The sequence below is a fragment of the Chelmon rostratus genome, chromosome 7, assembly GCF_017976325.1.
Source record: "Chelmon rostratus isolate fCheRos1 chromosome 7, fCheRos1.pri, whole genome shotgun sequence".
In the NCBI taxonomy this organism is placed as follows: domain Eukaryota; kingdom Metazoa; phylum Chordata; class Actinopteri; order Chaetodontiformes; family Chaetodontidae; genus Chelmon; species Chelmon rostratus.
The window spans coordinates 29,065,432-29,084,776 of NC_055664.1; the positions used below are offsets into that span (position 1 = coordinate 29,065,432).

Sequence of the window (19,345 nt, forward strand, 5' to 3'; positions counted from 1 at the left end):
AACAGTCTCAGTAGTTTTCTTTTGTATTTCTAGTATTTCTGGTAAATATTTGTACTGTTTTTGCATGTTGAATATATTTTTCTGATGAAAATTGAAAATTTCCCTCCAGATGAAAACAGTAAAAAACATCCAAGTGAAAAAAATGAGCATTAAATGAAGCAGCAGCCTGTCAGACTGAGCTCGGGGCGCAGAGCGCTCCGGGCAGACGTAGATACTGACGTCACTAGCGGGGTGAAACCGTAGGGATGTCGGGGTCTGCCGTGACGTAGGACTGCGTTTCCCATGAAGCCCCGCGCCGCTGCTGCTGGGAGCTGCACGAGCTGTTTACGGAGCAGCGGACCTGAAGGAAGACAGTCAGCACCGAGAGTTTGTCCTCCCCGCGCGGACACTCAGACATCAGACAGGTGAGGCAGACGGACAGGTGAGCAGGTCACCGACCGTCAGCTGCTTTCTGGTTTTTATTTGGACTCGTTTCCGGTCTGATGCTCAGAGCGCGAGGACACTGTTTTATAACAGCGGCAGCATCACATGCTTTTATTCTGAAGGGTTTCGAGTTATTCTTTTATTCTGGAGGATTTTTACAATGTTTCTACATCTGCTATATTTCTATAATACTCACATACAACCGCCCCAGTGTTTCTTCAGTATTTGTACTTGCAATATTGCAGTATGAGTACTCGCAGTACTCACTGGTTTGTCTTCTTTCGTTGTAAACAATCACATTATTGAGTCAAACGAGTTTTTTGAGGTGTAACTGTAGTTTTTTAGCAGTGTGTCTAGTTCTTGCATTTTAAAAGTGTCACTGTGTACCTGTAGTATTACTGCAGCATTTATTAGTACTGTATACACAGAGAGCAGTGTTGTACTGCATAAAATGCCACAATAAGTCAATAATATTCTCTATTCAGAATTTAAAGTATTTCTGAAATCTTCATACATACGACTGTGATTTCTAACTTCTTCTTCTTCATGTAGTACTGCAGTATTTCAGCAGCTTCCTGTACAGAATGTGATTCTTTACTCAGTATTTTTATGTAGTACACTTTTTACACGTTTTTCCTCTGTGATATTTCTATATTTTGTGGTATTACTATGTTGTTTTCTGTACTACAACATCAGTATTATTAACAGTATTCTTTACTTTCATAGTATTTTGTATTTTTATTTCATTTTATTTTAATTTTATTTTCTGTATTCCTGCAGTTAAACATCATATTTTCTTTATGAAATATCCCAAACCAGCTTTGTGTGTGTTTAAATACTCCGACTGAGTCCAGCTGCAGACTCGGGGTCAGAGGTCACAGCTCCATGTGGTCTGATAGAAGATGAGAGAACATGATGGTGGACGGAGCGAGCCGGAGTCTCTGCGCTCCTCGTGCAGCGCTGTGCCGGGGTCGCAGGTCACACTGCACCAGGAGGTCCGGGTCCAGGTCCAGGTGAGTCCTGTCCTATCCTGAATGAAGACCTTCGATGTGAACCATGATTGATAAAATCTCCTGTCAGACAATAAATCAGTTTCTCGTCATGTTTAAAGAGACTTTTCTCCTCGAAACGTCTCAATGGTTTCATTTCAATAACTGATCAAATGATCAATATAAAAGATCAAAGATAAGAGAAAAGTCTTTTTATCTTCTTCTTTCATCATCTGACAACCCTTCAGATTGATCTGGTGACCCTTTGGAGGGGCCAGACCCCCAGGCTGGACTAAACTAGCTGACTGTATATGATGTAGTTGAAAGTAGCTTCACATGCAGTAGCTCCGCCTGCAGCAGCTCCACCTGCAGTAGCTCCGCCTGCAGCAGCTCCACCTGCAGCAGCTCCACCTGCAGCAGCTCCACCTGCAGCAGCTCCAACAGTAACATGCTGCTCTAACTTTGATGCTTCAGTATCAACAATCTAATAATGTCTCACAGAGTCAGAGATCAGGAGACATTTTACTGCACAGACAGTACTGTTACTGCATGAAGCTGACAATACTACTGTACTTTTACTGCATGAGGCTGACAATACTGCTGTACTTTTACTGCATTAGGCTGATGATACTGCTGTACTTTTACTGCATGAAGCTGGTGATACTACAGTACATTTACTGTTGGCGCTCTGAGTACATGAAGCTGAGAGTACTTGTACTCTTTCTGCATGTCAGACTGTGGAAACTTCACAGCTGTGAAAGAAATCAAAATGTTTTTGTGGACAGAAAAATCAAACAGCAAATGAAAATCATTGAAATCATAAACAGTGAATCTTTCTTCCTTCACACATCTCCTCTTTGTTTACATAATGAAGCTCCGCCTCCTCCTGCTGCTGATGCTGCGGGGAATCCAGCTGTCTGATTGGCTGAGGCCTGTGAATGAATGTGTGTGTGCATCATGAGGCAGGAAACGTGAGCTCTGCACGTGCTCAGTAGCGACTCATCTTCTCAGAGAACTGAGCGCGCTCAGAGAGGAGGCACACACGCACACACACTGACACACACAGACAAAGATACAGAGAGAGAGACACACACACACAGACAAACACACACACAGAGACAAAAAGAGACACAGACACACATCAGAGCTTGAATTGTATCACGCTGCAGGTAACCATGACGACAGGGCTAATGCTTAGGTCACTGTTAGCAGCCATGTTGTTAAAGGAAGGTGATTGGAGGAGTGAGACCCCCCTCATGAATGTTAATAAGGGGTCAGTCAGCAGCAGTTTCCTCTTGTCAGTAAAGTTCTGTTAGAACTGGAAATCCAGCAGATCATCCTGGACCTGGATCCCCTGCAGCCCCCCTCAGACAGACCGCTGAGCTCTGCAGCGGCTCCTATCCAACCAGCTCATCCGTGGAATGAGTGAGGCTGGAGTACGAAGGAAAGAAGGTGGAGTCTGTTTAACCAGGCTGACCAGTACAAACACCTGTCAGGTGTGACCTTTGACTCCGGTCACTGTGAAGCTCTGCAGTGGACGAGTATCCGGCGCAGTGCAGACTTTGTGAGGACGGGGTTGTTACAGTGGCTGACTAAATACTCTAAAGTGACCTCCTGTACATTGTGGACATCCGTCCAGCTTCTCCCAGAGTGTGACAGGAACGAGGGACGAATCTATTAGAGCTGTTAGATCTATTTAGATCTGTTTCGATCTGTTTCCGCAGGTCTCGTGTTCCTGAGGCTGTGATGAATGATGTTGTCCTTTCTGATTGTTCTGCTTTCTTTGAAGTAGATGAAGCTAATGTTAGCCTGTGTGTGTGTCTGTGTGTGTGTGTGTGTGTGTGTGTCAGGGTGCGCTGGATTTGTGTGAGGACAGATCAGCTGGTTGCCATGGTGAAGAGCTGGAGGAGGCCAGAGCTAAAAACACAGACCAGAAGAAAGCAGGTGGAAAGACCAACAGGTAACACACACACACGTTAGGATTCCATCATAACCACGACTTCCTAAACCTAAACCTAAACCTAACCCTAACCTTAACCCAAGTCCTCAACCTAAAATATAATGATTGACATTATGGGGACATGCATTTTGTCCCCACAACATGAGGAATACATGGCCACACACATACACACACACGGCAAGAACACACAGCTCAGGTGTGTTTGTAACATCAGGTGTGTTTGTCTCCTCAGGTGTGTATGTGTCCCCTGTTGTATTTGTGTCCTCAGGTGTGTTTGTGTCCTCAGGTGTGTTTGTCTCCTCAGGTGTGTTTGTGTCCTCTGTTGTATTTGTGTCTTCAGGTGTGTTTGTGTCCTCAGGTGTGTTTGTGTCCTCAGGTGTGTTTGTGTCCTCAGATGTGTTTGTGTCTTCAGGTGTGTTTGTGTCCTTCAGGTGTATTTGTGTCCTCAGGTGTGTTTGTGTCTTCAGGTGTGTTTGTGTCTTCAGATGTGTTTGTGTCCTCAGATGTGTTTGTGTCTTCAGGTGTGTTTGTGTCCTCAGTTGTGTTTGTGTCTTCAGGTGTGTTTGTGTCCTCAGTTGTGTTTGTGTCTTCAGGTGTATTTGTGTCCTTCAGGTGTATTTGTGTCCTCAGTTGTGTTTGTGTCCTCAGGTGTATTTGTGTCCTTCAGGTGTATTTGTGTCCTCGGCTGTGTTTGTACCATCATGTGTGTTTGTGTCCTTCAGGTGTGTTTGTGTCCTTCGGGTGTGTTAGTGTGCTCAGGTGTGTTTGTGTCCTTCGGGTGTGTTAGTGTGCTCAGGTGTGTTTGTGTCTTCAGGTGTGTTTGTGTCCTCAGGTGTGTTTGTGTCTTCAGGTGTGTTTGTGTCCTTCGGGTGTGTTAGTGTGCTCAGGTGTGTTTGTGTCCTTCGGGTGTGTTAGTGTGCTCAGGTGTGTTTGTGTCCTCAGGTGTGTTTGTGTCCTCAGGTGTGTTTGTGTCTTCAGGTGTGACCATCCGGTCGACAGCGCAGGTCTTTTCTCCTTCATGACGTTTCATTGGCTGACTCCTCTGGCTGTACGCGCCCGCAGGAAAGGGCAGCTCCTATTGGACGACATCTGGCCCATGTCAGAGCGGGAGGGTTGCCATGCCAACAGCCTGAGGTAGGAGGAGCTGATAAATGAATGGGAGTCTTTTTTTTTAAATGTAGTATGTTTGTATCCGAGTAGGAAACCATCAGCTCGTCCCTGATGAACTGTGAACTGATGTGTTTTTAGCTGCTGATTAAATTCAGCTCGTTAGCCAAACTTTTCATCACGTGAAGGTAAAAACAAGGTTTTCATGGTGCTGACACAGCGAGCCAGCGGCTGGTCGACTGTTTCTAACTGGACTGGTGCGGCGGTCGTTGTGCTGTCTGTCCTCAGGTTGGCATCTCTCTGGGAGGACGAGCAGAGGTCAAAGGGCAGCGACACGTCCTTGTGTTCAGTGGTTTGGTCTTTCTGTCGGACTCGACTCCTCCTCTCTATCCTCTGTCTCGCAGTCACACAGGTGGCAGGATTCAGTGGTCCGGTGAGTCTGGACCAGTTAGACCAACATGATCAGCATGACCAGTAAGCAGCATGACCAGACAGACCAGTCTAACCAGCACGACGAGTATCACAGGATCACTAAGACCAGTTAGACCAGTAAGAACAACAATATTAAGACCAGCGAAACCAGTAAGACCAGTATGACGTGTTTGACCTGTGAGACTACAGTGAGCAGTCAGACTGATTAGACCATGAGGTCAGTAAGACGAGTAAGCACAAAGACCAGTATGAAAAATAAGACCGGTGTAACCAGAAATACCCATGTGACCAGCAGGACCAGCATGACCAGTAGGACTAGTATGACCACCAGTAGGACCAGTGAGACCAGTAGTAATATAAATACCAATGCAATCCATAGAACCAGTATGAGCAGGACCACCAATATAACCAGACCCACCAGTCTAAACAGTGAGGCCCCCCTCTTCCAGGCATTTGTGGTGAAGCGTCTGCTGGAGTACACTCAGCAGGAGGAACCAGACCTGGTCTATGGGCTGCTGCTGGTCCTAGGTCTCCTGGCCACGGAGCTGGTTCGGTCCTGGTCTCTGGCTCTTACCTGGGCCCTGAACTACAGAACAGGATCTAGGCTGAGAGGAGCCATCCTGAGCCTGGCCTTCCACAAGATCCTCAAGCTCCGCAGCATCAGAGACAAGTCTGTGGGACAGGTACGCTTTGTTTACTTCCTGTTTGTTTGTTTTCTTTGTCTCCATTTCGTCCTTTTCACTCTGCTGATGATTCTGGTTTAAAACATCAGTCTTCGGTTTAATCTGTCCCCTGTCTGTCTCTCTGTCTTTTCTCCCTGTCTGTCTCTCTGTCTTTTCTCCCTGTCTGTCTCTCTGTGTTGTCTCCCTGTCTGTCTCTCTCCTTGTTGTCTCTCTGTGTTGTCTGCCTGTCTGTCTCTGTCCTTGTTGTCTCTCCGTCTTTTCTCCCTGTCTGTCTCTGTCCTTGTTGTCTCTCCATCTTTTCTCCCTGTCTGTCTCTGTCCTTGTTGTCTCCCTGTCTTTTCTCCCTGTCTGTCTCTCTCCTTGTTGTCACTCTGTCTTTTCTTCCTGTCTGTCTCTCTGTCTTTTCTCCCTGTCTGTCTCTCTCCTTGTTGTCTCTCTGTCCTGTCTTCCTGCCTGTCTCTCAGCTGGTCAACATGTGCTCCAGTGACGGTCAGAGGATGTTTGAGGCAGCAGCCGTGGGCAGTCTGTTAGCAGGGGGCCCCCTGGTGGCCGTGCTCGGTGTTGCCTACAACCTGTTCATACTGGGACCGACGTCCCTGCTGGGATCAGCTGTGTTCATCCTCTTCTACCCCACCATGGTCAGTAACTGACTGTCTGTAGTCCTTCTCCTCAGAGTCAGAACTCCACTGAGAATAAACCTTTTGATCATAATTTCCTGATCAGATGTTCAGTTCCAGACTGACGGCGTACTTCCGGAGGAAGGGCGTGGCCGTCACCGACAGGCGAGTGCAGAAGATGAACGAGATCCTCAGCTACATCAAGTTCATCAAGATGTACGCCTGGGTTAAAGCCTTCGCCCAGGACGTCCACAGTACGTACTCACTTGTGCACACTCACCTGCCTGGCCCGTCTCCATGGTAACAGAAGGAAGCAGCGGTGCCGTCAGTGTCTTTGACTCATGTCTTCTCTCAGGGATCCGTGAAGAGGAGCGGAGGATCTTGGAGTTGACGGGATATTTCCAGAGCATCACTGTGGGTGTGGCTCCCATTGTTGTTGTCATCGCCAGTGTGGCAACATTCTCCACCCACATTTTGCTAGGATATGACCTGACAGCAGCCCAGGTACCAGACGAAAAACACACGTAAAGCTCCCTATAGCAAGTGGCTAACCTAGCGACCAGTCTCTCTGCATAGCTGTTAGCAATATAGCTACAGCTAACTGTATGTTGACATAGTTCACCCTTTACTTTCTCTGTAGGTCTTCACTGTGGTGACGGTGTTCAATGCGATGACCTTTGCCCTGAAGGTCACTCCGTTCTCGGTCAAGTCTCTGTCTGAAGCTTCAGTGGCCATGGAGAGATTTAAGGTCTGATGATCAACCACCTCCCTACCTGCCCACATTCCTGCCCAACTGTCCACATGTTTACATGAGATACCTCCACCTCGGTCCAGTCTGAGGTGCTGAGGGCCTGATGGGCTCAGCTGTCGCCTGGCGGTTGGATGGAGGAATGAATTAATGGATGAATGAACAGGAGAATGAATAGATGGAGTAAATGTGGTGGTTCTGGTCGGATCTGGTTTGACCTCTCTGTCCTCTGTCTCTCCTCTCAGACGCTCTTACTGTTACCAGAGGTTGACGGCGTCCGTGCGTTGCCCGATGACCCTCAGGTTACCGTGGAGATGTGTGGGGCCAGTCTGGCGTGGGAGGGGGGCGGACAGAGCGCTCAGCCCAGCCCTTGTGTCCGAAGTGCTGGCAGACACCGACACGGCAGGGACAAGTAAGTTTAGTCCCAGTTTAGACCAAATGATGCATTCAGGTGCTTCTCGCTAACTCGTTAAGTCAAAGTGTTCAAATTGTACCGCACTAAGTACCCTTGAAACAGCAAAGAATTCAATCCCTGAACAAACAGAGGGCTTCATGTGATGAATTTACCTTTCAGATATGAATACACCCGGAAAACAGGAGACCTATTTCTGGAAATGATTTTAGCTTCTTTCTAATCCTGAAGAACTACAATTATTTTACAGTTAGAGTCTCCCACCAAGACACATAAAGGTCCGATAAATGTTTGAAAATGAATTTTTCCTTCCTCAGAACTCATTTCTGAAGCTGATTACAATCAGAAATTGAAACCTTTGTTGTCTCATTGCGGGTGTTTTTGATTTATTTGGACATTTGTGCTTTTAATGATAGAATACAGTTGCAGATTTGAGCCAGGGACGTTGCAGTTCGATGTGGTACATGTCCGGGCCCCCGGGCCAGTGGTTCCTAACACCTGGGCAGGTAACAGGCCACCAGGAAACAATGTAGTATTAATTCACAGGCCATTTTAAAGCTATTTTTACATTATTAGCTTGAACTTGGTGCAGTCTGTGCTTCACTTTCCTTGTCACTCTTTGTCACATACCAACAACAATGATTGATTTTCTTTATCAGCTGAGGTGATTAATAGGTGATGTCATCAGACCATCAGTGTGTGTGTGCCGTGTTCACGTTGCTGCTGCAGCCATCTGTCATCATTCAGAAAGATTCAGAGGAAGTAGATCACTTCCTGCGGTGACTTCCAGGTGCAGACACAGTGTGGGTCTCCAGGAGGAGCAGGAGGAGGAGGTGACCGGCTCCCTGCTGAGGGGAGAAGGAGGAGATATAGCCTCATGTCAAGAGGAGGAAGCCCGTCCTCCACTCCTGGCTGTTGTCCCTGTCTCCCAACGACTTCAGAAAACCCTGCACTGCATCAACCTGAGTGTCCAGCAGGTCGGTCCTTCAGCCGGGTCCAAAAACTGCCTGCCTGCCTGTCTGTCTGTCTGTCTGAATAACGGACTCTCTGACTGTCTGTTCAGGGGAAGCTGGTTGGTGTCTGTGGAAGCGTCGGCAGTGGAAAAACCTCTCTGATCTCTGCCATCTTGGGACAGGTGACGTTCCGTCCAGTATCGATGCTAAACATCCTCCTCCTCCTGCTGCTGAATTGAATCCTGTTGACCTTTATTATTTGTGTTTTGACAGATGACGATACTGGAGGGCAGCGTGGCTGTCAGAGGAAGGCTGGCATATGTGGCTCAGCAGGCTTGGATCCTGAATGCAACACTGAGGGACAACATCTTGTTTGGACAGGAGTATCAGGAGGACAGGTGAGAGGAAGATGGCTGAAGGACAGGTGTGGACATCCTGGAACTATGGGCCTAGTCTAGGGACATAAGGACAGTCTGACTGACTTGTGGTTGTCTTTCTGTCTCTGCAGGTATCAGTCCGTGCTGAGCGCCTGCTGTCTCAGACCAGACCTCTCCCTGTTGCCCAATGCTGACCTCACAGAGGTGACATTACTTCTTGTTTGTACTTCAGTATAGACTGCTTTTTAGGGACAGGTAAAGGTATGGGTCTACACACCAGTACAGTCACTTTATGGAGGTGGGAGACACTGCCTGTGGACTGGGTGGTGATACTTGTTTCAAAAATGGGGACTAAAGGTTGTTCTCCAGCTTTTAGGGTATGACCCCATTCACCTTCTCTGGGAAAGCTCATGCCAGGGTGCTCAAGAGGCCAGTTAGTGAACCTCAGATACAGTCGAAGCAACAGTCATGGGGGAGTCATTGGGGTTTGCCCATCCAGTCTCTATTTGCTTTGCCTGGACTTGGGGAAGGCTTATGACAGTCCTGGGTATCTGTAGGGGGTTCTGCAGGAGTGTCTCAGATCTTGGGCTGGGCCAGGGTTGTCCCTTGTCATTGATTCTGTTTATGATTTTCATGGACAGAATCTGAAGGTGCAGTTGAGTGTGGAGTGTCTAGTATGGTGGCCAGGTTTGAAGTGGCGTGCACCTCTGTGGTGCTCTTCTGGAGGACAGTGGATTGCTACGTTTGGAGTGGGTCACTACCCAAAGTGGAGTTGTTCAAGTGTCTTGGGTCTTGTTGAGAAGTGAGGGCAAGACGGAGTGTGAGAGGTGGATAAGTATGGAATCAGCATTAATGCAGATGCTGAACCAGACTGCCGTGGTGATGAGAGAGCTGAACCTGAAGCTCTCAGTGTATTGGTGGATGTACTACAACTTTTCCCTGTGGTCATATGCATTGCGTAGCAACTGTAAGGGGTGTATGGGCTTGCCCTTGGAGGAGAACCACATCTCCTCTGCATTTAAAGGCTTCTGTTTATGTGTTCATGCAGATCAGATGCTGCTTGACTCCAACTAGGACAAGACCAAAATGCAGACCCAGAATACACTGGAGGGATTATATATCCCGTCCAGTCTCAAACACCCTGATTTCCTCCGGGGTGACCTAGAAGATGTGGCTAGAGGGGTGTACAACTGGGCTACCTTACTCATTCTGCTTCAATTACAACCCAGTCTCAGATAGGCAGTGGAAATCATTGAAAAATCTTTTGGTCTACCTTTCAGTTTCTAACAGCTGACCCCTCTGAGCATCCTCCTGGCAACAAACACTAATCAAGGCTAGACAGGCTGTCCAACCATCGGTTGCCCTGCTCCTCGCAGATACAGCAGTAAAGTGGTGGCATCGCATCTGCTCAACCAACGCTGCCACCAGGCCCTGAGAGTAGCTGAACTTGGATTTCGTATCACTTCCTCAGCTTCAGAGACTCTTCCCCAAAACAAATGTGGAACCAGAAGCAATGAAAACATGTTGCATCATGTTTTGATGAGTTCCTGCAGTGTAGAGGGACTCATGGTTTATTTAGACCTCTGTGAAGAGTATCAGGTTGGTGGCACTTTACGAGGTTTGGGCAGCAGGACTCTCTGGTGGATTGTTAAATCTACTGATAAAGACATGAAGACCTGAACCCACTTTCCACGAGTTTGGGCCTTAAAAATATTTTTCCTGCTTATGTTAGACTACCTCAGACGTTAGCGTGTTAGCTTTTCAGCAGTGGTTACGCTTCCAAATCTTATTTTGACATAATTATCTTTTGACATGAAAAATGACAGCTTTCTGAAGACGTTCATGTTTCTGACATATTTCAGATCGGTGAGCGTGGCGCCAACCTGAGCGGTGGGCAGCGCCAGCGAATCAGCTTGGCACGCGCCCTCTACAGCAACCGCGACGTTTACATCCTGGATGACCCGCTCAGTGCCCTCGACGCCCACGTGGCCAACCACATCTTCCGCAGTGCCATCAGAAAGCAACTTCGCCACAAGACCGTCATCTTCGTCACCCACCAGCTGCAGGTAAACCTCGTCCTGAAGGGAGCAGGAACACTTCGTCGGCTGAAGTGGAACGGCGGCCGTGAAGATAAGCTGTGTGTGTTTGTGTGTGCAGTACCTGGTGGATTGTGATGATGTCATCCTGATGAGGGAGGGGAGTATAGTGGAGCAGGGTAACCATGACGACCTGATGAAACTGAATAGAGACTATGCTGCCATGTTCAACCGCTTCCAGCTGGGAGACACTCCTTACATAGAGGTACCTGTCTGTCTGTCCATCTGTCTACAGTAACTGTCTGTCTGTCTGCCTGTCCATCTGTCTGTCTGTCTGTCTGCCTGCCTGTCTGTCTGTCTGTCTATCTGTCTGACAATCTGTCTTTCTGTCCGTCTGTCTGTCTACAGTAACTGTCTGTCTGCCTGTCTGTCCATCTGTCTGTCTGTCTGTCTGACTGTCTGTCTGCCTGTCTGTCCATCTGACTGTCTGTCTGTTTGCCTGCCTGTCTGTCTGACTGTCTGTCTGCCTGTCTGTCCATCTGACTGTCTGTCTGTCTGTCTGTTTGCCTGCCTGTCTGTCTGACTGTCTGTCTGCCTGTCTGTCCATCTGTCTGTCTGTCTGACTGTCTGTCTGCCTGTCTGTCCATCTGTCTGTCTGTCTGTCTGTCCTTCCGTCTGTCTGTCTGTCTGACTGTCTGTCTGTCTGACTGTCTGTCCATCTGTCTGACTGTCTGTCCATCTGTCTGTTTCAGGCTCCCAGCAGGAAGACGGGCAGTTCTCAGAGGAAACCAGCAGATATTAAACCAGGATCAGTGAAGAAGAACGCTCCTGTCGTCAAGGAGAACGGTAACTTTCTTTTGTTCTCTCACTTTATTTATAGAAACAAGTTTAACAATAAAAGAAAAAAGTGCGAGTCAGGCATTTTAACAGCCTTCTTATACGTTTTGAATTGTTTGAATAGTTTAAAACCCCTTATCTTTATTACAAAAAGTACCATTTGTAATAAAGATAAGGGGTTTTAATTTCTTAATTAAATTATTCAGTAATTAATTCACATATTCACATTTAAAGATACAGTGTTTTTGTTCATGTTGAAAAAAATCCATTATTTTAATGGAAATATGTTTTTTTATCATTTTCTGCTGTGTGTCACTGTACTTGGTCGTGTGACATAAAAGGGGAGGAGCAGCCATCTGGGGGCGTGGCCTGGCCCGTGTTCCGCCTCTACATGGGGGCGTGTGGTGGCTCCACCTCCTGCCTGCTGATTTTGGCTGTGTTCGTCCTCAATGTGGGAAGCTCCACCTTCTGCCAGTGGTGGCTCAGCTACTGGATCAACCAGGGCAGCGGGGTCAGACACCTCCTCCTCACGTCCTTGTCACCTCCTCATCATCACCTCCTCCTCATCACCTCCTGATTACGTCCTTCTCATCATCTCCTTCTCATCATCACCTCCTCCTCCTTATCACTTCCTCCTACTCCAAACCTCATCATATCCTCATCGTCTCCTCCTCATCACCTCCTCATCTCCACCTCATCATCACCTCCTCCTCATCATCATCTCTGTATATCACCTCCTGATTACATCCTTCTCATCATCACCTCCACCTGATCATCATCTCTGTATATCACCTCCTGATTACATCCTTCTCATCATCTCCTCCTCATCACCTCCTCATCTCCTCCTAATCATCACCTCCTCCTCCTTATCACTTCCTCCTACTCCAAACCTCATCATATCCTCATCGCCTCCTCCTCATCGCCTCCTCATCTCCACCTCATCATCACCTCCTCCTGATCATCATCTCTGTATATCACCTCCTGATTACATCCTTCTCATCATCTCCTCCTCATCACCTCCTCATCGTCACCTCCTCCTCCTTATCACTTCCTCCTACTCCAAACCTCATCATATCCTCATCGCCTCCTCCTCATCGCCTCCTCCTCATCACCTCCTCATCTCCACCTCATCATCACCTACTCATCCCTTCCTCCTCATCATCTCCTCGTCATAATGTTTCTTCTCCTGTCCGTTTACCTCCTCCTCTAGTAACTGGTTTTCTCCTCCTGACTCCTCTCCTGTCTCTCCTGTTCCTGTTTTTCCAGAACACCACAGTAACCCAGGACAACAGCTCAACTGTGAGCGCCAGCATAAAGGACAATCCCATGATGCAATACTACGTCACTGTCTACGCCTCGTCCATGGGAGTCATGCTGCTCTTCAAACTCATCAGAGGCATCGCCTTCGTCAAGGTCACTCACACCTCCATGAAAAGTATCATAAAAACCAAAATCCTTCCTTTTCGTGTATCCCACAGTCACCGTATATGCAGCTCTTCATCTTTAGTGACCCACCAGACAGATCAGCACACAGCAGTCTGGGTGTGTCCATGTTGCAGATCTTCTGGAGAGCTGAGTTGAAGCTGGTATTGAAATAGGACAGTGATGTATCCTGATCTATCAGTGCTCAAAGGTTCACCCCATTGGATGGAGACAACCAGTTAATGTGCGGGGGTGGCCCCTCATATAGGGTTTAAAGATTGGTCCAATGTGCACCCAGCACATCATCAGCATCTGGTGTATCTCAGTGGCTGCAGGCCATCAGTGGTGGATGGTGTTGAATCTTGGCCTATCTGTGTCCTGCAGGGAACTCTGCGTGCCTCTTCTAAGCTGCATGACCTGCTGTTCCACAAGATCCTCCGCTGCCCCATGAAGTTCTTTGATACAACACCCACCTCGCGAATCCTCAACCGCTTCTCCAAGGACATGGACGAAGGTAAAGGACAGGACTGCACCTCAGCCTTTGAGATGCTGGTTGGTCCCTGACCGAGTCGTAGAGCCTTTTGGAAACTTCGGTGATAACTTTTTACATTTTTCCTTACAGTCGACACTCGTCTGCCCTTCCAGGCTGAGATGTTCATCCAGAATGTGATCCTGGTCTTCTTCTGCCTGGGTGTCATCAGCTGTGTTTTCCCATGGTTCCTGGTGGCCGTGGGTCCCCTGGTGCTGCTGTTTGCTGCACTCCACAGCGTCTCCAGGGTCTTCATCAGGGAGCTGAAGCGCCTCGACAATGTGACAATGTCACCTTTCATGTCCCACATCACTTCCAGTATCCAAGGCCTGACCACGCTGCAGGCCTACGACAGGGGCCCTGACTTTCTAAACAGGTTAGTGTGGGAACCAGTGAAAGTGGGAAACTACACAGAAATATCTTAGAATACCCTAAGAGGATATGATCCAGGACCTGTGCCCCATACAGAGTTTGAATGTGTGATCGTTTTCAGGTACCAGGTTCTGCTGGACCAGAACCAGGCTCCGTTCTACCTGTTCAGCTGTGCAATGCGCTGGCTGGCGGTGCGTCTGGACATCATCAGTGTGGCTCTGATCAGCATCACTGCCCTGATGATGGTCCTGATGCACGGGCAGATCCCTCCTGCTTACGCTGGCCTTGCCATCTCCTACGCTGTCCAGGTAACCTAAAGGCATCTTCCTGTGGGCGTTGACAGGGGTGAGCTTTACACCCAAATGCCTCAACATTGTGACGGGAAACTGTCTGTCCCTCTTTCAGTTAACAGGGTTGTTCCAGTTCACAGTGCGTTTGGCCTCTGAGACTGAAGCTCGCTTCACCTCTGTGGAGAGAATCCATCACTACATCCAGGTACTGGGAGTTCAACCAATGAGCCCTGACCTGTTCAATCCTCATGGACCTGCTGCAGATGCAGAGCTGCAGTAGACCATTAATATAGGGAGGTGTCTGACCCTGCACAGAGAAATCCAGACCAGATCCAGATCCACACTAAGACCATTTAAAGGCCCTGGTCTATTCTGGACCACTCTAAAGTGATCCAGGGAAGGAGAATTACAGTAGTCTAGATAAAATAAAAGCATGAATAATTATCTCTGTCTCAGCTTGATCCTCTGTGGGCCTCAGTTTATCAACACTTCAGATGATGGTCAAGAGGGAGAGCCTCCCAGATATCTGAGTGAGGATTTATCAGGTAAGGAGGAACCAAAGACCAGTAAAGGTACACCTGCTTGTTGTCTTAAGGGCAGCACACATCCGCGTGTTTCAGCCTCCGCATGCGTATCGTCTCTTTTCTAGCCTGGAATAATCACGATGTTGTTTATGTCTCAGTCCCTGTCCCAGGAGGCCCCAGCCCGGCTCAAAGGTCGCACCCCTCTGGCCGACTGGCCCCAGCAGGGGGAGCTGGTGCTTAAGGAGGTGGACATGAGGTACCAGGAGAACCTCCCTCTGGTTCTCAACAGGATCTCTTGCACTATCCAACCCAAAGAGAAGGTCGGCATTGTAGGCAGGACTGGATCAGGTAGGACAGGTTCTGGTTCTCGACAGGTCATGGGGTTTACTGATGAAGACTCTGAGACCTGGGGTCACCCTGTCTGCCTGTCTGTCTGCATGTGTGCAGGGAAGTCGTCTCTGGGTGTGGTTTTGTTCAGGCTGGTGGAGCACTGCGGAGGCTCCATCCTGATCGATGGCATCGACATCAGTGACATTGGATTGGCTGACCTCCGCAGCAAGCTGTCAATCATCCCCCAGGACCCAGTGCTGTTCAGTGGGTCAGTCAGGTAGGAACACTTGAGGAAATCTGTCCCTCAGAAATCTGATAAACTGGAAATTATGAGAAAAAGTTTTTGTCACAGCACATACATGACTTTGATGTAACGGGACATTAGTTCAGATCAGATGTGCATGTTTCCAGGTCCAATCTGGACCCCTTTAACCAGTACAGTGAAGAGCAGATCTGGGATGCTTTGGAGAGAAGTCACATGAAGGAGTGTGTGAGTACAAACAGTCTACGTACTATACAACGTCTCAGTTTTGTCACCTACAGGTGTCTTCAGCCTTTAAATGAGGGATGAAAACTTGACCTTTGCTGGTGTAAATGCTCTCATTGAAAGTTCTAATGATGCGTGTGGGTGATGTCGTACATCTTCCAAGAGTAGTGGCTTAGAGAAGCACTTAGCTACATGTTCCTCTGATAATTCTTCTCATTATGAAAAACACAAGTGTGATGAAACACTACCAAAAGTCATGGCTCACCTTTCCTGGTGGAGCAGATTTTAGTGTATATTTGGTAAATGTATTGGAAACACTGCAACAAAGGATGGTGGTTTTCCCCAGAACCACAACGGGGAGCAGGAATACACAATAAACTGGAGTCATTCAGCTCAACAGACACACACCTGTCCACCTGCTGACTGACTTCTTGTCCGTCCGGCAGGTGTCCCAGCTGCCGCTGAAGTTGGAGTCGGAGGTGGTGGAGAAAGGAGAAAACTTCTCAGTGGGAGAGAGACAGCTGCTGTGTGTGGCCAGAGCTCTGCTGAGACGGTGCAAGGTGAGAGACAGACAGACAGGTCTGAGAGACAGACACTCATTCTCTTCCTCCCCCCGGGCGCTGTTTTCTGATCGCTCAGTTCTGGTCTCTCAGGTCCTGATTCTTGACGAGGCGACGGCAGCTATGGATGCGGAGACGGACGCTCTGATCCAGGAGACCATCAGGAGTTCGTTTCAGGACTGCACCACCTTGACCATCGCTCACCGGCTCCACACCGTCCTCGCCTCAGACCGCATCATGGTGCTCAACCAGGGACAGGTACTGTTCGGCACTCGCCACTAGGGATTCAGCAGGGGTCACCTAGATCTGAGTCAGGAGTGGTTAGATACTCAGGTTGGAAGATGAGGAGTTTAATGCTTCTGACTGTAAAGCAGAGGGGATTTGATTTGATCTTTTCTTAGCTGTACTCACATTTTAGTCAGTTTCTGAGGTATTTTATGTAGTTTGTGTTTTATTTTATCACCAGTTTCATACCTTTAACGTCCAATACTGATCGAGAAAAAAGGACACGTGTCATATTTCTAATACTAAAAGATTCAGATACATGACTGTTTATTCTGTTTTTAATGCTTTGTGTTGAGAATTGTTGAACTAACAAACATCAACACATCACAGCAAAGCAGATTCCATCATACACAACAGGAACAGACCAACAACACTGACCCCAGAGCTTCAGTCAGTCGGTTCCAGCCGGGGGTCCCAGGTGTTTTTCAGGGAATTGTTTGTGGTCGCCATCAGTTTTTCTTTGTGTTTATTCCGTCGGTGTGAGTCTCTTTCTGTGATCGAAGGCGGATGTTTGGCTGTGGGTAAATGCAACGTAGATTCTGAACAGCTGAGAATCGCAGCTTTAACTTCAGGCTTAATGTCTTTGCCGAACAGCGAAGAATAAAAACGATACCCGACCCATAACGTACCAGTGTGAACCAAAATGTGTGTGATGTATCTGTCACACTGGAGTGATGGTCCTCTGTGCTCTGCACCTGGAGTAGAGGAACAGAACAGGAGTGGATTCTGGCCACGCTCTCAGTCTCAGACAGGGCGGGGGCCACTTCACCACCCATGTGACACGGTCACATGATGACCGAGCACAGGTACAAACACAAACCGACCCGGAGGATACGTTCGGGCGATACCCTGGGATGGTAGCATCAAAATCTGAATCCTGGATGTGACATAATTTATCAGAAAGTGAAAAAATAAATCCCTGTATGATCTAACTCTTGTATCATTAGTTACATGTTAATTTTGTTCCCATTTAATTTAAATGTTATTCGAACGCACGGAGAAATGTGACTGTACATGAAGCTTCCTTTGATCTGATTGGTTCAGGTGGCAGAGTTCGATGAGCCGTCCAAGCTGCTGGCCAATGAGAACTCTCGGCTGCGCTCCATGCTAGCCGCTGTGGAAAACAAGATCTCTGTCCGCGGATGAAGAGGAGGATAAAGGTCAGACTGGGTTCCTGTAAATGTTTGTTTAAGGGGACGGTGAAAACAGATGTGACTGTTCCTGTGCTGTTTCCTGTGTGATAGATAATAACGCTGAGAGCAGCCCTGCTGGGCTGATACAAACAAATCTAAGACAAATGAAGACATTCAGCACTCAAACAGAGTCTGCTATGACTTCTGTCCTGTCTTTGATGTCTCATCATCGTCATCATCATCATCATCGCAGTGACTTGCTGTTGCTTTGTTGCAACATTAAGACTTTTTGTGCTCAACAATGTTTTAATCTGTTTTTGAAACCTGATGTTTGATCATGACCACCTGACTGATGACCTGGCGCCATGTGATTGGATGTTGGCAGCAGGTCAGGAAGTGAAAGCAGGACAGTGAAGCAGAAGAAGAAAATGTTTCTATGATTCACCTGAAGCACGCCGCCTTCTTCTTCTTTGATTTTTACATTTGCTCATTCTGTTTTGTTTCATAAGTGCAGAGCTGAGAGGCAGGCAGGTTGAATATGGAACAAAGGTTTGGATTCTTAGACCACCAGACCACCAGACCACCAGGACACCTGCGCTGACTTTTTCAGCTTCTTCCTGGACTGGAGTTACAACAAAAACACGGGCAGATTCAGTGAAGCCACAGAAACAGATATGAGTCTGTAAATTAAAAAAAAAGGATGTAAATAAAACAGAAGCAATAAAAAGGTTTGTTTTCCTTTAATGTTGATGTGAACTCACTGAAGATAATCACCTCTAAACTTCTATTCAGTCCTTTTTCTAAAGGAGCCTCAGGTGTGTCCTGCAGGTGCGTAAATCTGTCTTCTTCTTGTCTTTTTAAAATGTGATGGTGTTGTCCCAGCGGTCTGTTAACGGCTGTTGTTTTTACTGATTTTTGTTTCGTTCGTGTCGCTGCTGCCGTCACACTGTAAAAAATCTTCTGATCTTCTGTGTTGAGGTGAGTTTGTCCTCAGAGGAACGTGTTATCTTCGCTGGAACAGAGTTCTTTAAAAACTGTATGAGGCTCAGCACATAGAGGAAGTGAAAGGTTTAGTCATGTGATTAGTCACATGACTGCATCATTTAGTATCACAGCTGAATTAACAAGCAGCCTTGTAGAAAACGTCTGTGTGTGTCTGCTGTATTTTTCCAGCAGCCTTTAGCGTGACGTCATAACAGGAGCAGGTGTTCTGAACCACTGACACAGTTATTTTAAGATGAAACGTGTTCTTCCTGATGAAGATTTTCCAAGACAAAGATGGCTTTAAGTGAACTTTAGCTCTGGTTCACACTTCATGACTTTAGTCTGATCTGAAGTCAGTCAAACACAAGATTTAAAAAGCTCATCTTAAATAAGCTGACTTCACAAAGCTCGAATCTTGTTCAGAAACAGCTCCTGATCTCTTTCTTTTTGTCTGTTTTATGTCTTAAATTCCCTCTTTCGATCTTTTGATCTGTAAATAATTGTTTGTTTGTATTTTACATCACTGAATTACAGCAAATGTATGAATGAATGAGAACATAAAGCAGCATAGTGCTGACCTCAGACCTGCTGGGGGAAGATAATCAGGAAACATGTTTGTATTGATCAGCTTTTACATCAGAAACTTCAGTTTGAAATGGATCCTCGTAGTTTTTGTTCTTCCACAGCAGAAACAGTTTTGACTTGTACATAGTTACATAGATTTATTTCAAAAATAATCTGGACCTTCTGGCTCTAATTCATGGGACCATTGTTATGGATAATTAGTTCCTGTTATTTTTCCTTTTTAAAAGAAGTGCTCTTGAACGCCTCTCTAATGATTACTGACTCCATCTG

General features: G+C 47.2%; 2 protein-coding genes across 2 annotated transcripts; both read left to right on the forward strand.

The window, feature by feature from the left end:
* Positions 1 to 3,282: 3,282 nt before the first annotated feature.
* LOC121609445 (multidrug resistance-associated protein 5-like) lies at positions 3,283 to 8,726 on the forward strand. Its single transcript, XM_041941085.1, has 12 exons — positions 3,283 to 3,372; positions 4,351 to 4,506; positions 4,768 to 4,912; positions 5,361 to 5,594; positions 6,059 to 6,232; positions 6,318 to 6,465; positions 6,567 to 6,715; positions 6,852 to 6,959; positions 7,205 to 7,371; positions 8,162 to 8,348; positions 8,435 to 8,506; positions 8,598 to 8,726. Exons 2-12 carry the CDS (start codon positions 4,391 to 4,393, stop codon positions 8,724 to 8,726), a joined length of 1,629 nt encoding a protein of 542 aa, XP_041797019.1. The 5' UTR covers positions 3,283 to 3,372; positions 4,351 to 4,390.
* A 5,832-nt stretch (positions 8,727 to 14,558) lies between these two features.
* LOC121609446 (multidrug resistance-associated protein 5-like) lies at positions 14,559 to 19,339 on the forward strand. Its single transcript, XM_041941086.1, has 6 exons — positions 14,559 to 15,059; positions 15,159 to 15,318; positions 15,453 to 15,531; positions 15,975 to 16,088; positions 16,182 to 16,346; positions 17,418 to 19,339. Exons 1-6 carry the CDS (start codon positions 14,852 to 14,854, stop codon positions 17,517 to 17,519), a joined length of 828 nt encoding a protein of 275 aa, XP_041797020.1. The 5' UTR covers positions 14,559 to 14,851; the 3' UTR covers positions 17,520 to 19,339.
* Positions 19,340 to 19,345: the final 6 nt, after the last annotated feature.